The sequence below is a fragment of the Xenopus laevis genome, chromosome 3L (genome assembly GCF_017654675.1).
Source record: "Xenopus laevis strain J_2021 chromosome 3L, Xenopus_laevis_v10.1, whole genome shotgun sequence".
In the NCBI taxonomy this organism is placed as follows: domain Eukaryota; kingdom Metazoa; phylum Chordata; class Amphibia; order Anura; family Pipidae; genus Xenopus; species Xenopus laevis.
In genome coordinates, this window is record NC_054375.1 from 28,994,497 (window position 1) to 29,010,981 (window position 16,485).

The 16,485-nt window shown below is 39.2% G+C and overlaps 1 protein-coding gene across 1 annotated transcript in view; it reads left to right on the forward strand.

Moving 5' to 3' along the window:
• pcbd2.L (pterin-4 alpha-carbinolamine dehydratase/dimerization cofactor of hepatocyte nuclear factor 1 alpha (TCF1) 2 L homeolog) overlaps positions 1–16,485 on the forward strand; it is an 86,753-nt gene continuing 70,268 nt past the window's right edge. The window contains exons 1-2 of the mRNA NM_001091216.1: positions 1–140; positions 5,710–5,841. Coding sequence (NP_001084685.2) covers positions 51–140; positions 5,710–5,841 — 222 coding nt within the window. The 5' untranslated portion in view covers positions 1–50. The remainder of the gene's footprint in view (positions 141–5,709; positions 5,842–16,485) is intronic.

The window sequence follows — 16,485 nt, forward strand, 5'->3', positions numbered from 1 at the left end:
GTGAGTGAGAGGTGCGTCAATCAGTCAGTCAGCTTGCGGGGAGGCGTGAAATGGGCAGTTTCCTGTTTCTATCCAGGCTGAGAGGCGGCGGCAGCAGAGCACTAATCCCCGTTAGCTGCAGCAGAGTGCTTTCCAAGATGGTGAGTTGTGGGAACAAATTCGTGCTACGGAGCTCAGCCCTACGTCCCTCCTCAGCCCTCCCTCAGCTGTTCAGACGTCAGCTCATAAGCCAGGCCCATGCTGAGAGCTAAGGAGCAGGGAGAGCTTGAGTCTTCCTGATATCATGAGGGTCACCGACCCTTTCTTGTGTGCAGCTGACTCATTGTAGGTTTAACATTCTCCTGCAAACTGACGCAAAAAAATGCCAGTTCATTTATAATTTGCCCTTTCATACTGAGTGCATTGTAGCTGCAATTTTGCTGCATTTCATTCTAAATGGGTCTAATTAACTGGACTGGCTCCCTGCCCTGCAGCATGTTGGAGTGTCTATACTCTCTACCCTCCCTGACTTGTAATCTCTTCAGCTGAGACATGTACTTGATTTGCACCCTGACTAACAACCAGGCACGTAACCGTAACATAATATTGGCCCCCACAGCAGATTCATTTCCAGGCCCCCAAAATGTCTACAGGTTGACCTGTTTCTCCCAATATAAATTGAAATTGTATATGAATTAGGGCCTTGTGTGGCCCCTATACCTCATGGGCCCCCTGCTTCCTAGTTACACCCCTGCTAATGACCCACTACCTGCTCGCTTACCCACCAGACCTGCTGCAGGACTGATATTGTTCTTATCGGAGAAAGCGCTATATTTTAGTTTATTTTCGTGGGGACTATAAAAATGAAATATCAGCTGTACCACCCTGTGTGTAATAAAAGGCACAATTTATGCCCAGGTGCTGTAACCGATTAAACGTCACTGAGCTATGCAATTTGAATAAAGCAATTCTCGGACTTAACTTAACACTGCAAATTTGTCATGTAACTTATTATTACTTTCTAACTCTTAAGTTGGTCTGTGAAGGGGTGGTTCACCTTTAAAGGGCACCTGTTGGGTAAAAATGTTATCCCCAACCAAAGGTGAGGGCTAATAGAGCCTGCATTCCGGTTGGGGATAACAGTAGGTTTTTTTTTGTTTTTTTTTTTAAAAAATGACCCCGGCCAGCGCTACGCTACCCGCACGGCGGGGGAACTCCCGGTGCGAGCAGCCATGTCTGGTCACTCGCATGCGCATAATGAAAATGTGCCACATTCGACGTCACATTCGAGTTATTTGCATGTGAGTGACACAACATGGCTGCTTGCCCCGGGAGCTCCCTCCCCGTGCGGGCAGCGTAACATTGGTAGGGGGCTTTTTTTTTTTTTAAAAATCTACTGTTATCCCCAACCGGAATGAGTGCTCTATTAGCCCTCACCTTTGGTTGGGGATAACATTTTAACTCAACAGGTGCCCTTTAAGTTAACTTTTAAGGTGGCCATAGATGTTGAGATTTTGAAAAGATCTGATCGTCATTGTGAGACCACGTTTATCTCAGAACAATCGTACAATTGTATGAATTGTCCATCAACTAAAAAGACCAATTTGACAGGAAAACAAAGGGGAGCTGCCTGCTTGGCCCTGCAAACATAGATAGATTGCACTGGGACCAACAAAGATTTTTTAACCTGGCCGATCAATTTCCTGACAGATGTCGGCCGAAAAATCGTAAGATGTTCGAATCCCACTAACCGCACAATAATTTTGGAAGATTGGTCGGACTTCGCTAAAATAGGTCGTTCGGCAAGAGAAATCTTTGCGTCTATGGGGACCTTAAGTAGGTTATAGAATGTCCAACTCTAAGCAACCTTTTAAATTGGCCTTCATTTTTTATTTTTTTTCCGGCTTTCAAATGTGGGTCACTGACTCCATCTAAATAGCAAGTGCTCTGTAAGAATACAAATGTATGGTTATTGCTACATTTTATTACTCCTCTTTCTATTCAGGCCCTCTCCTATTTATATTCCAGTCTCTTGTTCAAATCAATGCATGGTTGCTAGGGTAATTTGGACCCTAGCTACCAGATTGCTAAAACTGCCACCTGGACAGCTGCTGAATAAAAAGCTAAATAACTCAAAAACCACATATAATAAAAAAAACAATTGCAAACTGTCTCAGAATATCATTCTGTACATCATACTAAACGTTAATTTAAAAGTGAACCACCCTGTTTAAACAGATGCAGACACCAGAAATCAAACTTTTTTTCATATATATCATAGCAATGTCTTTGCTTATGTTTTTTTTTTTTCTTAATTGCAAAATTGTTTCAAAATCCCTTGGGTGTCTGAAGAGTTTGGGGATTATTTTAATTGAAAAGAGTTATTTTTTTTCCTTTTTCCAATAAAGGTGGAATATATGGGATTTTTTTTTTTTTTATCTAATGGAATTCGAATGTACTCACAACACGAAGGTGAGGTTATTTATAAAAAAAAAGTCTAATATTGGATCAAATAGTCCCGACCCGAAAATTAGAATCAAATTTGAATCAAGTGTTCCTCCAAAAAAAAAAAACTTGAATGTCAGGAAGGCAATGAACTTATTCAAACAGACCTCTGCCATTGACTTGTACATGAACTCGGCAGATTTTCTGTGGCGAATATTCGAATTGCAACTGTTTCTATGGTCGAGATGTGATAAATCTCACATTCGAATTTACATTAGAATTGGTGCTTAAAATTTGAATTTGCGAGTTTTGACACCAAAAAAAATGTGAGAATGTGAATTTGCCATTTTAACCTTAATAAATCTGGCACTAAGTGTACACTAAAGATCTTTCATTAAATGTAGCCATTTTTTGTTAAGGATATGATTTGTTGAGTCATGGCACCATCTAGTGGTCAAAAGTAATTACAACGGCCCCTTTACAAGCAGCATTGGGGTTGATTTTGATAATGGATGTCTAGTGATGTATCCTTTAGAAAGTGCACAGCAAATTGCAACCCATATGGGGAACACGTTTTGCCCTGGTACAGTGACCCATAGCAACCAATAAGACCCTAGAGTTGCACTGCGGAATATGAAGCAGTTGTGTTCTATGAAGGAACACTCATGTAAATCAGACAGTTTTAAATAAGACATAGTAGTGTGAACATAAAATTAAAGTTATAGGCAATCTTTAAAAAGTCATCAGTTCATGCCTAAATAGCATCTTTCCAGCTTGCATTTAAATTGATATAAGGTTATTAAGGCCTTCTCACTTTATTATTATTGCCGAGTTGCTAGGACACAAAGTGAATGTTTAGAGAGTGGGGTTACCATTAAAATAACTTTTATTAGGACCATTAAAAAGCCTAGAACCAAAAAACACAATGGGCAAATGTCCACACAGCACACCAACATGAAAACATACTCACTCCTCCTTATATCAAGAGGATGTGTGGGACCAGTTTCCCTAAAAAACATACAATTAAAATAGAATGACAAGCATTAGGTGGACCATTGGTAGTTATTTAAAGTGGTAAGCCTATACAGTTAGAGGGTCACAACATGACCAGACGAAGTTAGGGTTAGAGACGGACCCCAGAGCCCTCCCTTCCAAGTAGTACCCCACGCAACACAAATTTCTACCTGTCTACGTGGGGAGCAAATGGGAGCTAGTCCCCCACCGTCCACCTATGCCACCTGCCCTACGCGTTTCGCCAAAACTATGGCTTCCTCATGGGCATAAGTGGTGATGCTGCGTTGCTTCAGGCTTTAAATAGCCTTCCCTTGGCGTCCCTGATGGTGGCGCAATGAATTACGTCACTTACGGTCGCCTAATAACGGGCTCTGGTATTTATAAAGTAATTCAGTATATATGCAAGTGCATGTGTTTACAAAACAGGGTTTTTTTGTTACAAAGTTATGATCATAAAATTGAACACGGTGGTCCCTAACTTGTTTACCTCTGGTCATAGTATTAAAAGTCTTTTACTTCTCTGCATAGTAGCATTACTTGAAGTCAGTGTATCCAGAACCTTAGTTTCCATTTGAGGGCTAAATCCTCCCCCGCCAGTATTTAAGAGAGAGTGTTTGCCCAAACCAACGCCACTGGAAGGAAGCCTATCAGAAGCTGAAAAAAACATGTGGGGATAGAAAACTGTGACAGATGTTATTGGATGGAAAACTATACACAAACAACAACATAACGTGCAATTTTCCATGATTGTGTAAGATAAAATGTAATGATTGGGCAGGTGGTCTATATTCCTGCATGTACATCTAACAGTATAGTTTATACCCTGTGCAGGTATGGAACCAGTTGTCTAGAATGCTTGAGACCAGGGGCTCTCTGGATAAGGGATTTTTCTGTAATTTGGATCTTCATACCTAAGTCTAAGAAACTTTTCAATTGGTCTTCATTTTTAATTTTTTAAAAAAAAGTTTTTGAATTATTCTTCTGTCTCTTTTCAGTTTTCAAATGGGGTTTACTGATCCCATCTAAAAACAGGTGCTCCGTAAGGCTACAAAATTATCGTTATTGCTACTTTTTATTGCTCATCTTTCTATTCAGGCCCTCTCCTATTCATATTCCAGTCTCTTATTCAAATCAATGCATGGTTGCTAGGGTAATTTGGACCTTAGCCACATGATGGCTGAAATTGCAAACTGGAAAGCTGCTGAATAAATAGCTAAATAACTAAAAAAACATGAATAATAAAAACGAATTGCACATCGTCTCAGAGTATCACTCTCTACATCATGCTAAAAGTTAACTTGAAGGTGAAAACCCTCTTAATAAATCTGGTAACTAGAATCCAAATTATCTAGCAACTATGCTTCGATTTGAATAAGAGACTGGAATATGAATAGGAGAGGGGCTGAATAGAAGGATCAGTAATAAAATAATAACAAATAATAGAAAATGAAAACCAATTGCAAATTATCCCAGAATATCCCTCTCTACATCATATACTGTAAAAGTTAACTCAAAGGTGAACAACTCCTTTTAAGTCTACTAGAAAATCATGTAAACATTAAATAAACACAATATGCTGGTTTTGCTTCCAATAATGATTAATTATATCTTAGTTGGGATCAAGTACAAGGTAATGTTTTAATATTACAGAGAAAAAGGAAACCATTTTTAAAAAATTTTGATTATTTGCATAAAATGGAGTATATGGGAGACGGCCATTCCGGATCCCATACCTGTACTTGATCCTAACTAAGATACGCTTCATCCTTATTGGAGGCAATACAATCCTATTGTGTTTATTTAATATTTAAAATATTTTAAGTAGACTTAAGTTATGGAGACCCAAATTACAGAAAGATCCCTTATCTGGAAAACCACAGGTTCCAAACATTCTAAATAATATGTCCCGTACCTTTATAACCATATGTACAGATTTCCTAAATGGAACGTTCTTGCAAAAGCAATGAAAATGTATATTATTATTTATGTGGTTGCTTTATAAAGCATTGAAGCCTTAATATCACCCTAGTTGCTCTTCAAGCTTGGTCCCAATTCAAGCCCGACAGTTTAGGAACCCTTCCCCCTGAATTCCTGTGCCATTTACTATGGTTTTTACAAGCAAGGTTCCTCCATACTGACTGGGTTAATGCCATAAAGTCAATTCCAACTGCAGGGCAATGCTCCTCCTTATTGTTTGGGTTGGAAGCCCATTTTCACTCCACCAATATATAATTGATTACCAACATTCTTTTGATTGTGATTATTCTGCAGACATCTGAGGCTTACTTCCTGACACCAGAAGAAAGAACACAGGGTCTCCAAGAGCTCCAGGCACTGGGATGGACTGAAGTCGGTACAAAAGATGCCATCTACAAAGAATACAAATTCAAATCCTTTAACCAGGTGAATTTTCTTATACCGTAACACTGTATCAAAGACCATCCATATTCCATTTATAGTCTTCATGCTTTATGGCTGTATAATATGGTGCTGTTTATTTTTAGTGATACCCTAAGGGAGAAAGAGAGGCAAAATCACTGGGAGAGGAGGGGGTGCCAAAAGTTAGTTCCCCCCTGTGATTGTATTCACTTACTTGATACCCCCAGGCGGTGCTACCGTGAGAGTTGTGAATTTGTTGAATTCTTTCCTTGAATTGGCAGATACATAGATAAGTTCAAGAAAGGGTTGGGCATCTTTTTATAAAGTGAAAAATACAGGTTTACTGAAATAAACTCTTAGTAATTATTGATCCAGAGATTGGTACAACTGCCATCTAAAATACCACGTTATCAGGAACCTTGTTCTGTAACCTTACTGATGCACAGCACCTTTTGCTTACAAAACTGTAAGCGAGGTACCAGCAGAGTTGTAGAGAAGAAGTCAGACGAAAGGTTCAAGGCAGGCGGCCCGAAATCGTAGTCAAAAGTCGAGCAGAAGTCAAAAACCAGGAATCCAAAATCACAAACAACGCTTCGGCAGGAACAATAAAACTGGGACCAGCTTGGGCATCCACAAAATGGTGGTCTGGCCTTTCAAGCTGTCTTTGGCGCCAAAAATGCAAATTTCACGACGCAGGCATCAAGACGCTCGGCGTCGGACGCCAGCGTCACTAGAGCAGGAACCCGGAAGTGCGTGCATGCGAACCGCCATTCGAGGAGAGAGGGGATGGGAGGTAAGAGGCTGAACCTATCTCCTGGCGCGTCTTACACCTTCTTGGAGTCAAGAAGGAATTCCCCCCTTCTGAGCAAATCAACTAGCAGTTAGACAGGTCTCACTCATAGATAAAGCGGTTTAACTTGCTGTCATTTCTTTTATTCAACCTCATCTACTATGTCACGGTTAGGAATACCGGATGGGTTTTAGTTCAATATGGGCAAATACAGGGAAAGATGGATTGGACTGGTGTGGGTCAGCTGATGACCTAATCTGTACAAAGCAAGGTTCATATGTTGCTGAGCCCTCACCTCTATCCAAGTGAGCAAGGGTCCTAATCGCCCCAATAACAATTCCCAAGCTTGCAAATATTCTTGTAACCAAAAGGAAGGGGAATCCCACCATTTTAAATGTATTATATCTTTAAAAGATATCTACCAGCATTCTTCCTTATTGGTGTACTGTCGTTTTTAATCATTTTAGATTCATGAATTATCTCTGTTTCTTATATTTGAACATGGAATTTGTGATACAAAAGACTTGTCTTGTAGCAAATTGTATCTCATCGGATAAAGTAGAGTTATGTCCCAAGCTGTTACAGGTGGGGGATCTATTATCTGGAAACCCGATATCCAGAATGGTCCGAATTAAGATTGTCTTGCATAGACTCCATTTGATCCAAATTACCCAAATTTACAAAAATGATTTTCTTTTTCTCTGTAATAATAAACCAGTAATTTGTTAATCCAAACTAATATATAATTAATCCTTATTGGAAGCAAAACCAGCCTATTGGGTCTATTTAATGTTTAAATGAATTTCTAGTAGACTTAAGGTATGAAGATCCAAATTAGGGAAAGATCCGTTGTCCGGAAAGCCCCGGGTCCCAAGCATTCTGCATAATAGGTCCCATACCTGTATTATTTGTGGGACTCGCCAAATCTGGTGAGACAGTCTTAGACATCTGATAATGCACAAGTTTAATTGTACTGGTATGGGACCTGTAATCCAAAATGCTTGGCACCTGGGGTTTTTGCGGATAACTTTTTTTTCTCCATTAAAAAAATATTTAAACATAAAAGGGCACCTACCACAGCCAAAATCAAACACCTATTAACAATCTGGCCAGTATAACCTAAACATGTTTATTCAAACTACATATACTTTTTGAAAAAAAAAAAACTGCAGGTTTTAAAAAATCCTTTATTTTGTCAAATGGGTTCTTTCACTGAGGGAGTCCATACTGAGATTATAACAGAGACTATAACATGCAAATTTCAGGAGCATGCTCAGTTTGTAGCACTGCCTTGAGTATTCTACCCAGAATGCCTAGCTTTAGTAAACTAATCCACTAGAAGTATCACAAGATTTCCCTTGTCCCCTGCTGGTGATGTTATTATGAAAATGAAGGGCACACACTAACTTCCAGAAGGTGGCAGCACTACTGAACAGCAGTTAACACAGAGGCTTGGCTCATTTGAAAATAGCTTTGAAGGGTTGAGGGCTTTAGCACACGGGCAGATTCGGGGAGATTTAATCGCCTCTTCTTCGAGACGACAATCTCCCCCAACTGCCTTCCGCCTGCTAAAAAGAAAAATAGCCTGCAGCAATGCACTCGTGGCGCTTTGATTTCCGAAGTCGCCCAAAGTTGCCTCGCCAGGCTACTAAATCTCCCTGAATCTGCCCGTGTGCTAAAGCCCTGATAAGCAACCAAGGAATTTCAACCGAGTATGTGCGAGATTTCAGAGCTACAGTTGGCTGGGAAGATATAGGTAGGAGGAAGATACCTGCCTCAGCTAGAACTGCAGTGGAGATAAGGGTATAGTAAGCTGATGATTTATATTATATAGAATACTATATTATAACTGTTTTAAAAATCGGATTTCTTGAACTTTCAAATAGTGTATTTACTTGGTAAATGATTTTAGTTATGATTGGTGCCCTTTAAATAAACCCAATAGGCTAGTTTTGCTTCAAATAAGGGTTAATTATATCTTATTTGGGATTAAGTATAATGTTCTGTTGTATTATTACAGAGAAAAAGGAAATCATTTTTTTAAAATGTGAATTATTTGATTAAACTGTTGTCTATGGGAGATGGCCTAACCGTAATGCTAAGCTTTCTGGATAACTGGTTTTTGAATAACGAATCCCATACCTGTACTAGTTCCTTGTAGATGCCAGTCTTATAGACGATATCATTCAAACTAAGCTGACTCTACCCATACGCCAGTCAATATATAATGGCAGTCTCATGGTTATTGTTTGCGAGCCCTGGAGCCAAAAGCCGGCGTAACTATTGTTCTTGGGGATTTTTATGAACATTACAACTTTATTTTCTTGAAAATGTTAAATGTGTCTGCCAACCATGTCCGTGGAAAGGAAGGAATTATCTTAAGGATTACATTTTTCCAGCCATTGTACAAACTGTTAGGGCAGGGAAAAAACTGCAATTCCTCCAAGGCTTGTCTGAGCAAAGTGTGATGAGAGACACTTGGAGTTTGCGTTGCTCTGTTTCCGTCGTCTTCTAAACCTTGCGAAATAACAATAAAAATTCGACATGACAATACTTTTCCTGTCTGCACAATTTCTAGTTTTCATATATAAAAAAGATCCTGCGGAGCTGATGTAGCAGGCAGCTGTGTGTTTCTGGTGACTGCGTTACGCGACCATTTCAAATGGTTGTCATCGACTCATTTACAGCTATAAATATCTGTGGTTTAAAATCATTTTTTTTTTAAATAGAAAAAATGTGTATTTCTATCAATATGAGGAACTGTAAATGTCATTTACGTATTCAAATGGACTGTGCAAAAGGCAATCTAGTTTTTTTTCATCACAGTTCCAGCATGGTTGAAGCACGGCACAACAAAAAAACAGGAGGACGCACTCCCATGGCATAAAATTAATGGTACAAATTTTATTGAAATAAAAGGTTGCACTTATAGCATTAGAAGTACACTCCGCTTTTGTACATTCCCTAGCGCATGGTTTTCCTATCGAATGAATGGGTGCTCAGTGCAACAATGCAGAAATATATGCAGAGTGTTTGGAACCTTAAGTACCTTAAAGGAATTGTTCAGTGTAAAAATAAAAAACTGGGTAAATGGGTAGACTGTGCAAAATAAAAAATGTTTCTAATATAGTTAGCCAAAAATGTTATGTATAAAGGCTGGAGTGAATGGATGTCTAACAATAGCCACAACAGTGCTTCCTGCTTTTCAGCTTTCTTGGTTTCCACTGATTGGTCACCAGGCAGTAACTTGTGGGGGGGCACATGGGTCATAACCGTTGTTTTGAATCTAAGCTGCATGCTAAGGATCAATTGCAAACTCACTGAACAGTTATGTCCCATGCGGCCCCCATTAAAGTCACTGACTAGCTCAGAGAGCTGAAAAGCAGGAAATAGTGTTCTGGCTATTATGTTAAACATCCAGTCACTCCAGTCTTTATACATTGCATTTTTGCCTAACTAACTATATTAGAATCAATTTCTATTTTGCACAGCCTATCTATTTAGCCAGTTTTTATATCTACACTGAACTGTTCATTTAAATGAATTGTGTCAATTCACACACACACTCCATCCGCGCACACACTCGCATCCATCGGAGCTTGGGCACACTTGCACGTTTGCTTGTAAATGAGCCCTGCTGCTTTACTAAGAAACAACCCCCGATTAATTAAGAAAAAAAATCTGCCAAGGTGGTTGCACTAATATAAATAGCTCTTGATATAGCAAAAGGTCCCTCTTGTCATATAAGTACAAAAAAGATTGCCCCAGAGGCCAAACTGGGCTATTTCCATAACCAGATCATAATAGATAAAATGACTAAACTACTTGGGATTGGGGGTTACCTTTAATTTATTACTATCTTCTCTATCATGTGTTGTTTTTTTTTACACCAAAATCCACGAAGAAGGGAAATTCTCCTTTTTCCTTGTCCCCTCTGTTTCTAAGGGTTTAGAGTTTAGTTTACAATGTTTTGTTTAATAAGCACGATAGAATGTTTAAGTATTTTTTTATATTTGAAGCACTGATGTAGTTAAGAAAATAGCCCAATTTTGGCCCCTGGGAGGCATGTTGTACACTACAAGCAATGCAGCACAGAGGTCTGGAATGGGATTCTGGCATTCCATGTAAACAGAGGCCAAATCAGCCCCCTCAGGTCCAACATATAGGCGCAGATTTATTTAAGTTCGAGTTGAGTTTTCCACAAAAAGTTTTGTTTTGTTTTTTTGGTCAAAACTCACATTTTCAGGTTTAAAAAAAACTCGAATTTTTCAAGATTTATTATATTCTGACTCTAGCTCGAATCTGAAAATCCACCGTCTAAAACCTGTCAAGGTCATGTGCGAAGTCAATGGCAGGGGTCCCTTGAATGATTTAAAGATGTTGAAGAGCCATCATGATGTTCCAGTTTATTTTGGAGGGCTTTGCTGGCAAACTCAAACAATTTGAGGGATTCAAGTTTTTTTTTCCAGCTGAAAACTCGATAATTTGAGTATTGGGGTTTCAATAGACTGATGATCCATTATCCAGATGATCCTGAGCATTCTGGATAACAGGTCCCATACCTGAACCTGACTGTGCTGCATACAAACCTGTACTCGGTGCTACCTCAGCATCCAATGGTACGCCTCCTGTGTCTTTCAGCAGCTGCATGCCTTTAACCTTGTGTTACTGACTGTGCCTCAAGTCACTGCATGTCCATTATCCAGTGGTACTCTGTGTGCCTGAGCTTATTGCATGTTCTTTATCCAGTTACATTAAGAATTGTTAGCTTCATTAATAAATTTTTTTTTCTTGGGTTTCAGGATGAATTTTAAGAAAACGGTTAATTGCATATTATTGCATAAAAAAGCTTGCTCTGTAGTTACTTTAACATATTTTTCGACTTCTTGACAAATCACGGCTATAGACCTTAGTTTGTGTAGCTTAATGGGTGAGCTCAATCTCCAGCTTTCCAGCAAGTGGGGGAGGGGGAGCCAAAAAGCGATGGTGTTTTACAGCAGAGAACAAACCACCTTTTATTCTACAGATTTATTCTGAATAGGGTAAGCAGAGGCAGCGTTTTCTATAGCAGCACACAGCAGTGGGCCTTCTCTGGCATGCATTATAATTGGTAATTGGTCCTTATATTAATGGCGCGGAATTTCTCAAAAATTCCATAACCTATTTGAGGTTTTACCATAGCTATTACATGTCTACACTATTAAAACAAATGGACAATACTTCGTGTTACCGATCATCCGATGCTGAATGAGATTTAGAGCAATCATGTTGCACATCTGTGTTTTGAAGCAATATTAGGTGCGATTTGTAAAATAAATAAAATTGCGGAATATGGAAGGTGTTCCACATTTATTTTTACAGATGATGATGATTTGATTAATGCTGTTAACCATTCATTCCCGGCTTCCTGCTGGTAACAGCCATGGAAAATTGTGGCATTTTACAAATCTCTGCCAGCCTGTTGGATGCACACTGTATCAGCAGATGTTGGGACTGGAAAGCCTATGCAATAAAGGCTGAAATAGAAACGTGTTTTGTCCTGAAGACCCAGTTGCAAACTTTAGGTATATTCAGTGGTCGAAGCCTTGTATTATAATACGGAAGTTAACACTCAGGGGAACATTAAGCAGGTTATTTAGTCCGATTAGTAAATTCTCTAAAAATTTTACTTTTTTTTACTAGAAAACGCGATTCTTAGAGGAAAAAGAAACTACATTTTTTTTAAGATTTATTATACCCCGGTGCTGCAAAAAGCCTGCATTTGAAAATCTGCCATCTCAGACCTGTCGAGGTCATGTATAACTCAATGGGAGAGGCACCTATCCCAAGTAGAAGTTATCGGTGGGTTTAGCCCAAAAATCCAACTTTTTTGGGGGAAAAATTGGTTTTTTGGTAAATTTTATCTGGCTTTTTTCCTGATCCTATTTACTTGAGTTATTTTATTAATAAATAAGGCAAAATCTGGCATGGAAGTTTGGTCGTGCTTTTTTTAATTTAAAATAATTCGATACAATCTGGCATGGCACCCTATTCCTTTAACATAGGAGTTTGGTCGTGCTTTTTTTAATTTAAAATAATTTGATAAAATCTGGCATGGCACCCTATTCTTATGCCTTGGTTGATACATGTACATCTTGGATTTCTCTCCCTCTTCATGTAAATATAAATCCCAGCAGAAATGGGGGTTAGTATTCAGTATTATTTTTTTTATCTTTCATTTATAGCACCAATGCATGTATACAAAGCCTTATGGAGAATGTACATAATCATTCACATCAGTCTGCCCTAGACCATCTAGTTTCCTTGAACCATTCAAACACACAATCGAAATAGGGCCATTTTATCAGGATCCAGTTAACCTGCCTGTAGACCAAGAGTGCCCATACTTTACTAATTAACCAGGATAAACAATGTTTATGGCTCAGGGTTCTGCAGGCACAGCTATGCCAATATGCACAAGACCTTATACTAAAGGTCCTCCCAGAAACCCCTACAGATCACCTCATTATAGATCGGATTCACAGAATCCCTAAGCCTAAGAGTGCACCAAGCGGAGCACCCAGGGATGTAATCCTCAGAATCCACTTCTACCATATAAAAGAGGACCTGATGCGTTTCACCAGACTGCAAAAAACCATTCCACAGCCATATGATAAAGTTTTTTCGGCGGCAACTATGGCAAGGAGGCGCGAACTCGCATTGATTACACAAGCACTACGCCAGAAAGAGATACCATACAAGTGGGGGTATCCAACCAAACTAATAGTCCAGTGGCAAAACACTACAACAATTATCTCCAATGCAGTGGAAGGGAAAGCAGCACTAAAACTATGGAATATCCCAGTCAAAGTACAACACAAATCCTACCAAGCGCAGGGTAATCTGCACATAGAAGGAGAGTGGAGTACAGCCAAGACCTAAAATACTCTACCGCTCTATCACTACTAAATCCCTAGCCCTGGGTCATATACTCCCAGATTGACCTCCCAGGCACCGGAACAAAGTCAACTGTGATCTTAACAACAGATCCAATCACCCTCTGATATCTTTTCCTCTGATTGCTAGACTGTCTGACGAATAAGGCATGTATGCAAAGAGAGAACGGCCCAAAAAGGTGGCCAAATTGTACATATGTTATGTTTACTGTAATTGTGTTTACCTATTTCTATTCACTCTAACTTTTCCCTCTACTCAGGAGACTGGCAGGATAAGTGATGTTTTACTGGCTATAACTGCTATGGGATCAGCCGAATGTATACACTACAGCAGAGTAATGAACCAAAAATGGGGCTAAAATGTTTTAGTATTAATGCGAGGGGCCTAAACACCCCTCGCAAATGCTTACTAGCATTAACAGAATGTAGAAAGGAGAATGCAGACCTCGTCTGGAATAAAGAAACGCTTTTTCGAACAAAAGATCAAAGTTCAATAGAAAATAAACATTACAAAATGATAGCTGCAGCTACATCAACAACAAAAAAAGAGGTGAAGCCATCCTAGCTAAATGATCTTTATCTATAACAAGTGTACAACATTGGGCTGACCCTAAAGGTAGGTGTCTGATTGTAATTTGCAAAGTAAATCAAAAACAATATACCAACCAAAACCTTTTCTTGACCAAGTCCAAAAACTCCAACAAGGTACGGTCATTATAGGTGGAGATTTTAACTATATATTAGACCCAGATATGGATAGAATTCCACAGGCCAACCTACTACCCCCACAGTACCGCAAACTAGTAATCAAGAAATCCATGAGTTTCACTAAACTTTTGGCACAATACAACCTATATGATATATGGAGAGTCCATAACCCTAAAATGAAAGATTTTACCTATTATTCAGCCCATCACAAATCGTATACTAGAATACTTATTTTTAACTCATCCCCAAACACTCAAATTTCCAACTGTACGATAAAAAAGCACGACATGGACAGAGCACTCAGTAGTTGCGTTCACACTACAGGAGGAACACCAATTCACCACAACACCACCGTGGAGACTAAATGACACCCTTCTCTCAGATAAAAATGTGCAAGGGAACTGAAAACAAGTATTACAGATTTTTTCAACCTTAACGATAGCCCTGACGTAGCTAATCTTAACCTCTGGTGTGGCCATAAGGCAGTGATAAGGGGACAACTGATCAGTATAGCAACACATAAAGCCAAACTAGCTAGAACAAAACAAGAGCAACTGCTAATTAAAATAGATGAACTGGAGCAACAGAAACGCATTATACCTTCGCCCGATATAATCGACCAACTAAATAGACTTAAGGAAGCAAACCTTCATATTTTGAGCAAGTGTCACAACCAACTTATAAAGCTTAAGAGCATCCACTATGTTATGGTCAACAGAGCAAGAGCAACATCCATCCTTAAAAAAAAAAAAAAAAAATGTTAATACTGCAAACCATGCAACATAGAATAGAGAAAATACAAACAACCTCTCAAGAATATAAAATGAACCCAAACGATATAGCGGATATATTTGCTGAATTTTATAGCGACTTGTATCATTTGAAAGATAACCCCAAACCCCACTATTAATACCCCTAAAGAAGCAGATATACGTAGGTGTCTAGAGCACTTCCAGCTACCAGGTTTTCACCCATAGTAACTTCTACTTTAAGTAGCCCAATTATGGCAGAAGAGGTTAGAAATGTGATAAAGAGCATGCCTAAGAACAAAGCTCATGGTCCTGACGGCGATACAAACAGATACTATAAGGTCTTTGCCATACTATTGACCCCTTATATCACCAGAGCCCTAAATGCAGGGGCAAATACTGGGAAATTCCCCCCCCCCCCAGGAAATGCTGAAATCCTATATCTCGGCGATACCTAAACCAGGGAAAGACAGTACTTAATGCCCAAATTATCCGCCGATATCCTTACTAAATGGAGACTTAAAGATAAATGCATCTGTACCAGCAAATCAAATCCAGACAGTACTGCCACAGATAATCAATAACAACTAAACATGATTTGTAAAAGGCCGCCAACTGCATGACCACACCAGATGGCTTATTACCCTCATACAACAACTCCATAAGGATAACACACCCTCTCTTGTATTCGCATTAGACGCTGTAAAAGGCGTTTGACCGGGTGAACTGGTTGTATCTTAAGCTAGTCTTCGATTCATTCAGATTTCCTCCAACGCTGATAACTGCTATTTTGTCCCTTTATTCTGACCCAATAGCACAAGTAAATGGCTTTCTTTCAAACCCTTTTTCCCTAATGAATGGGACTAGGCAGGGGTGCCCCCTTTTGCCTCTTATCTACATTTTAAGCATAGAACCACTGGCCTACGCTATAAGGAACTCACAAAAGATTGGAGGCATAACCATAAGACCTCAAGAGCATGAAATACTACTGTTTGCAGATGATATTGCCTTGACAATAACTAACCCTGAAGTTGCTTTACGGGAAATGTTTGACTTGATTGGACTTTTTGGCGCTCTGTCATACTATAAACTTAACTTTGCTAAAACACAAGCTATGCCGATCTGTATGCATGCTTTGGACATTGATACACTGAAAAATAAGTGTGATTTAGACTGGCAGTCAACAGTAATTAGCTACCTGGGTACAAAAATAACAGCAGACCCTAACAATCCCTACCAGCAGAACTTTGCAACAATGCTCAAAGACACCCAAAAAACTCTACAAACATGGAAAACCACATATGTGTCTTAGTTAGGCAGAATCAATGCTGTGAAGATGCCGATCTTGCCAAAAATTCTATACAAATTTAGGACTCTACCATACCCATTATACAACCCCCAACAAATCCAAAGATTACTACTAGCATTCATCTGGAACCATAAGAAACCGAGAATTTCACAAGGATTTATGAAATACAAGACTCTT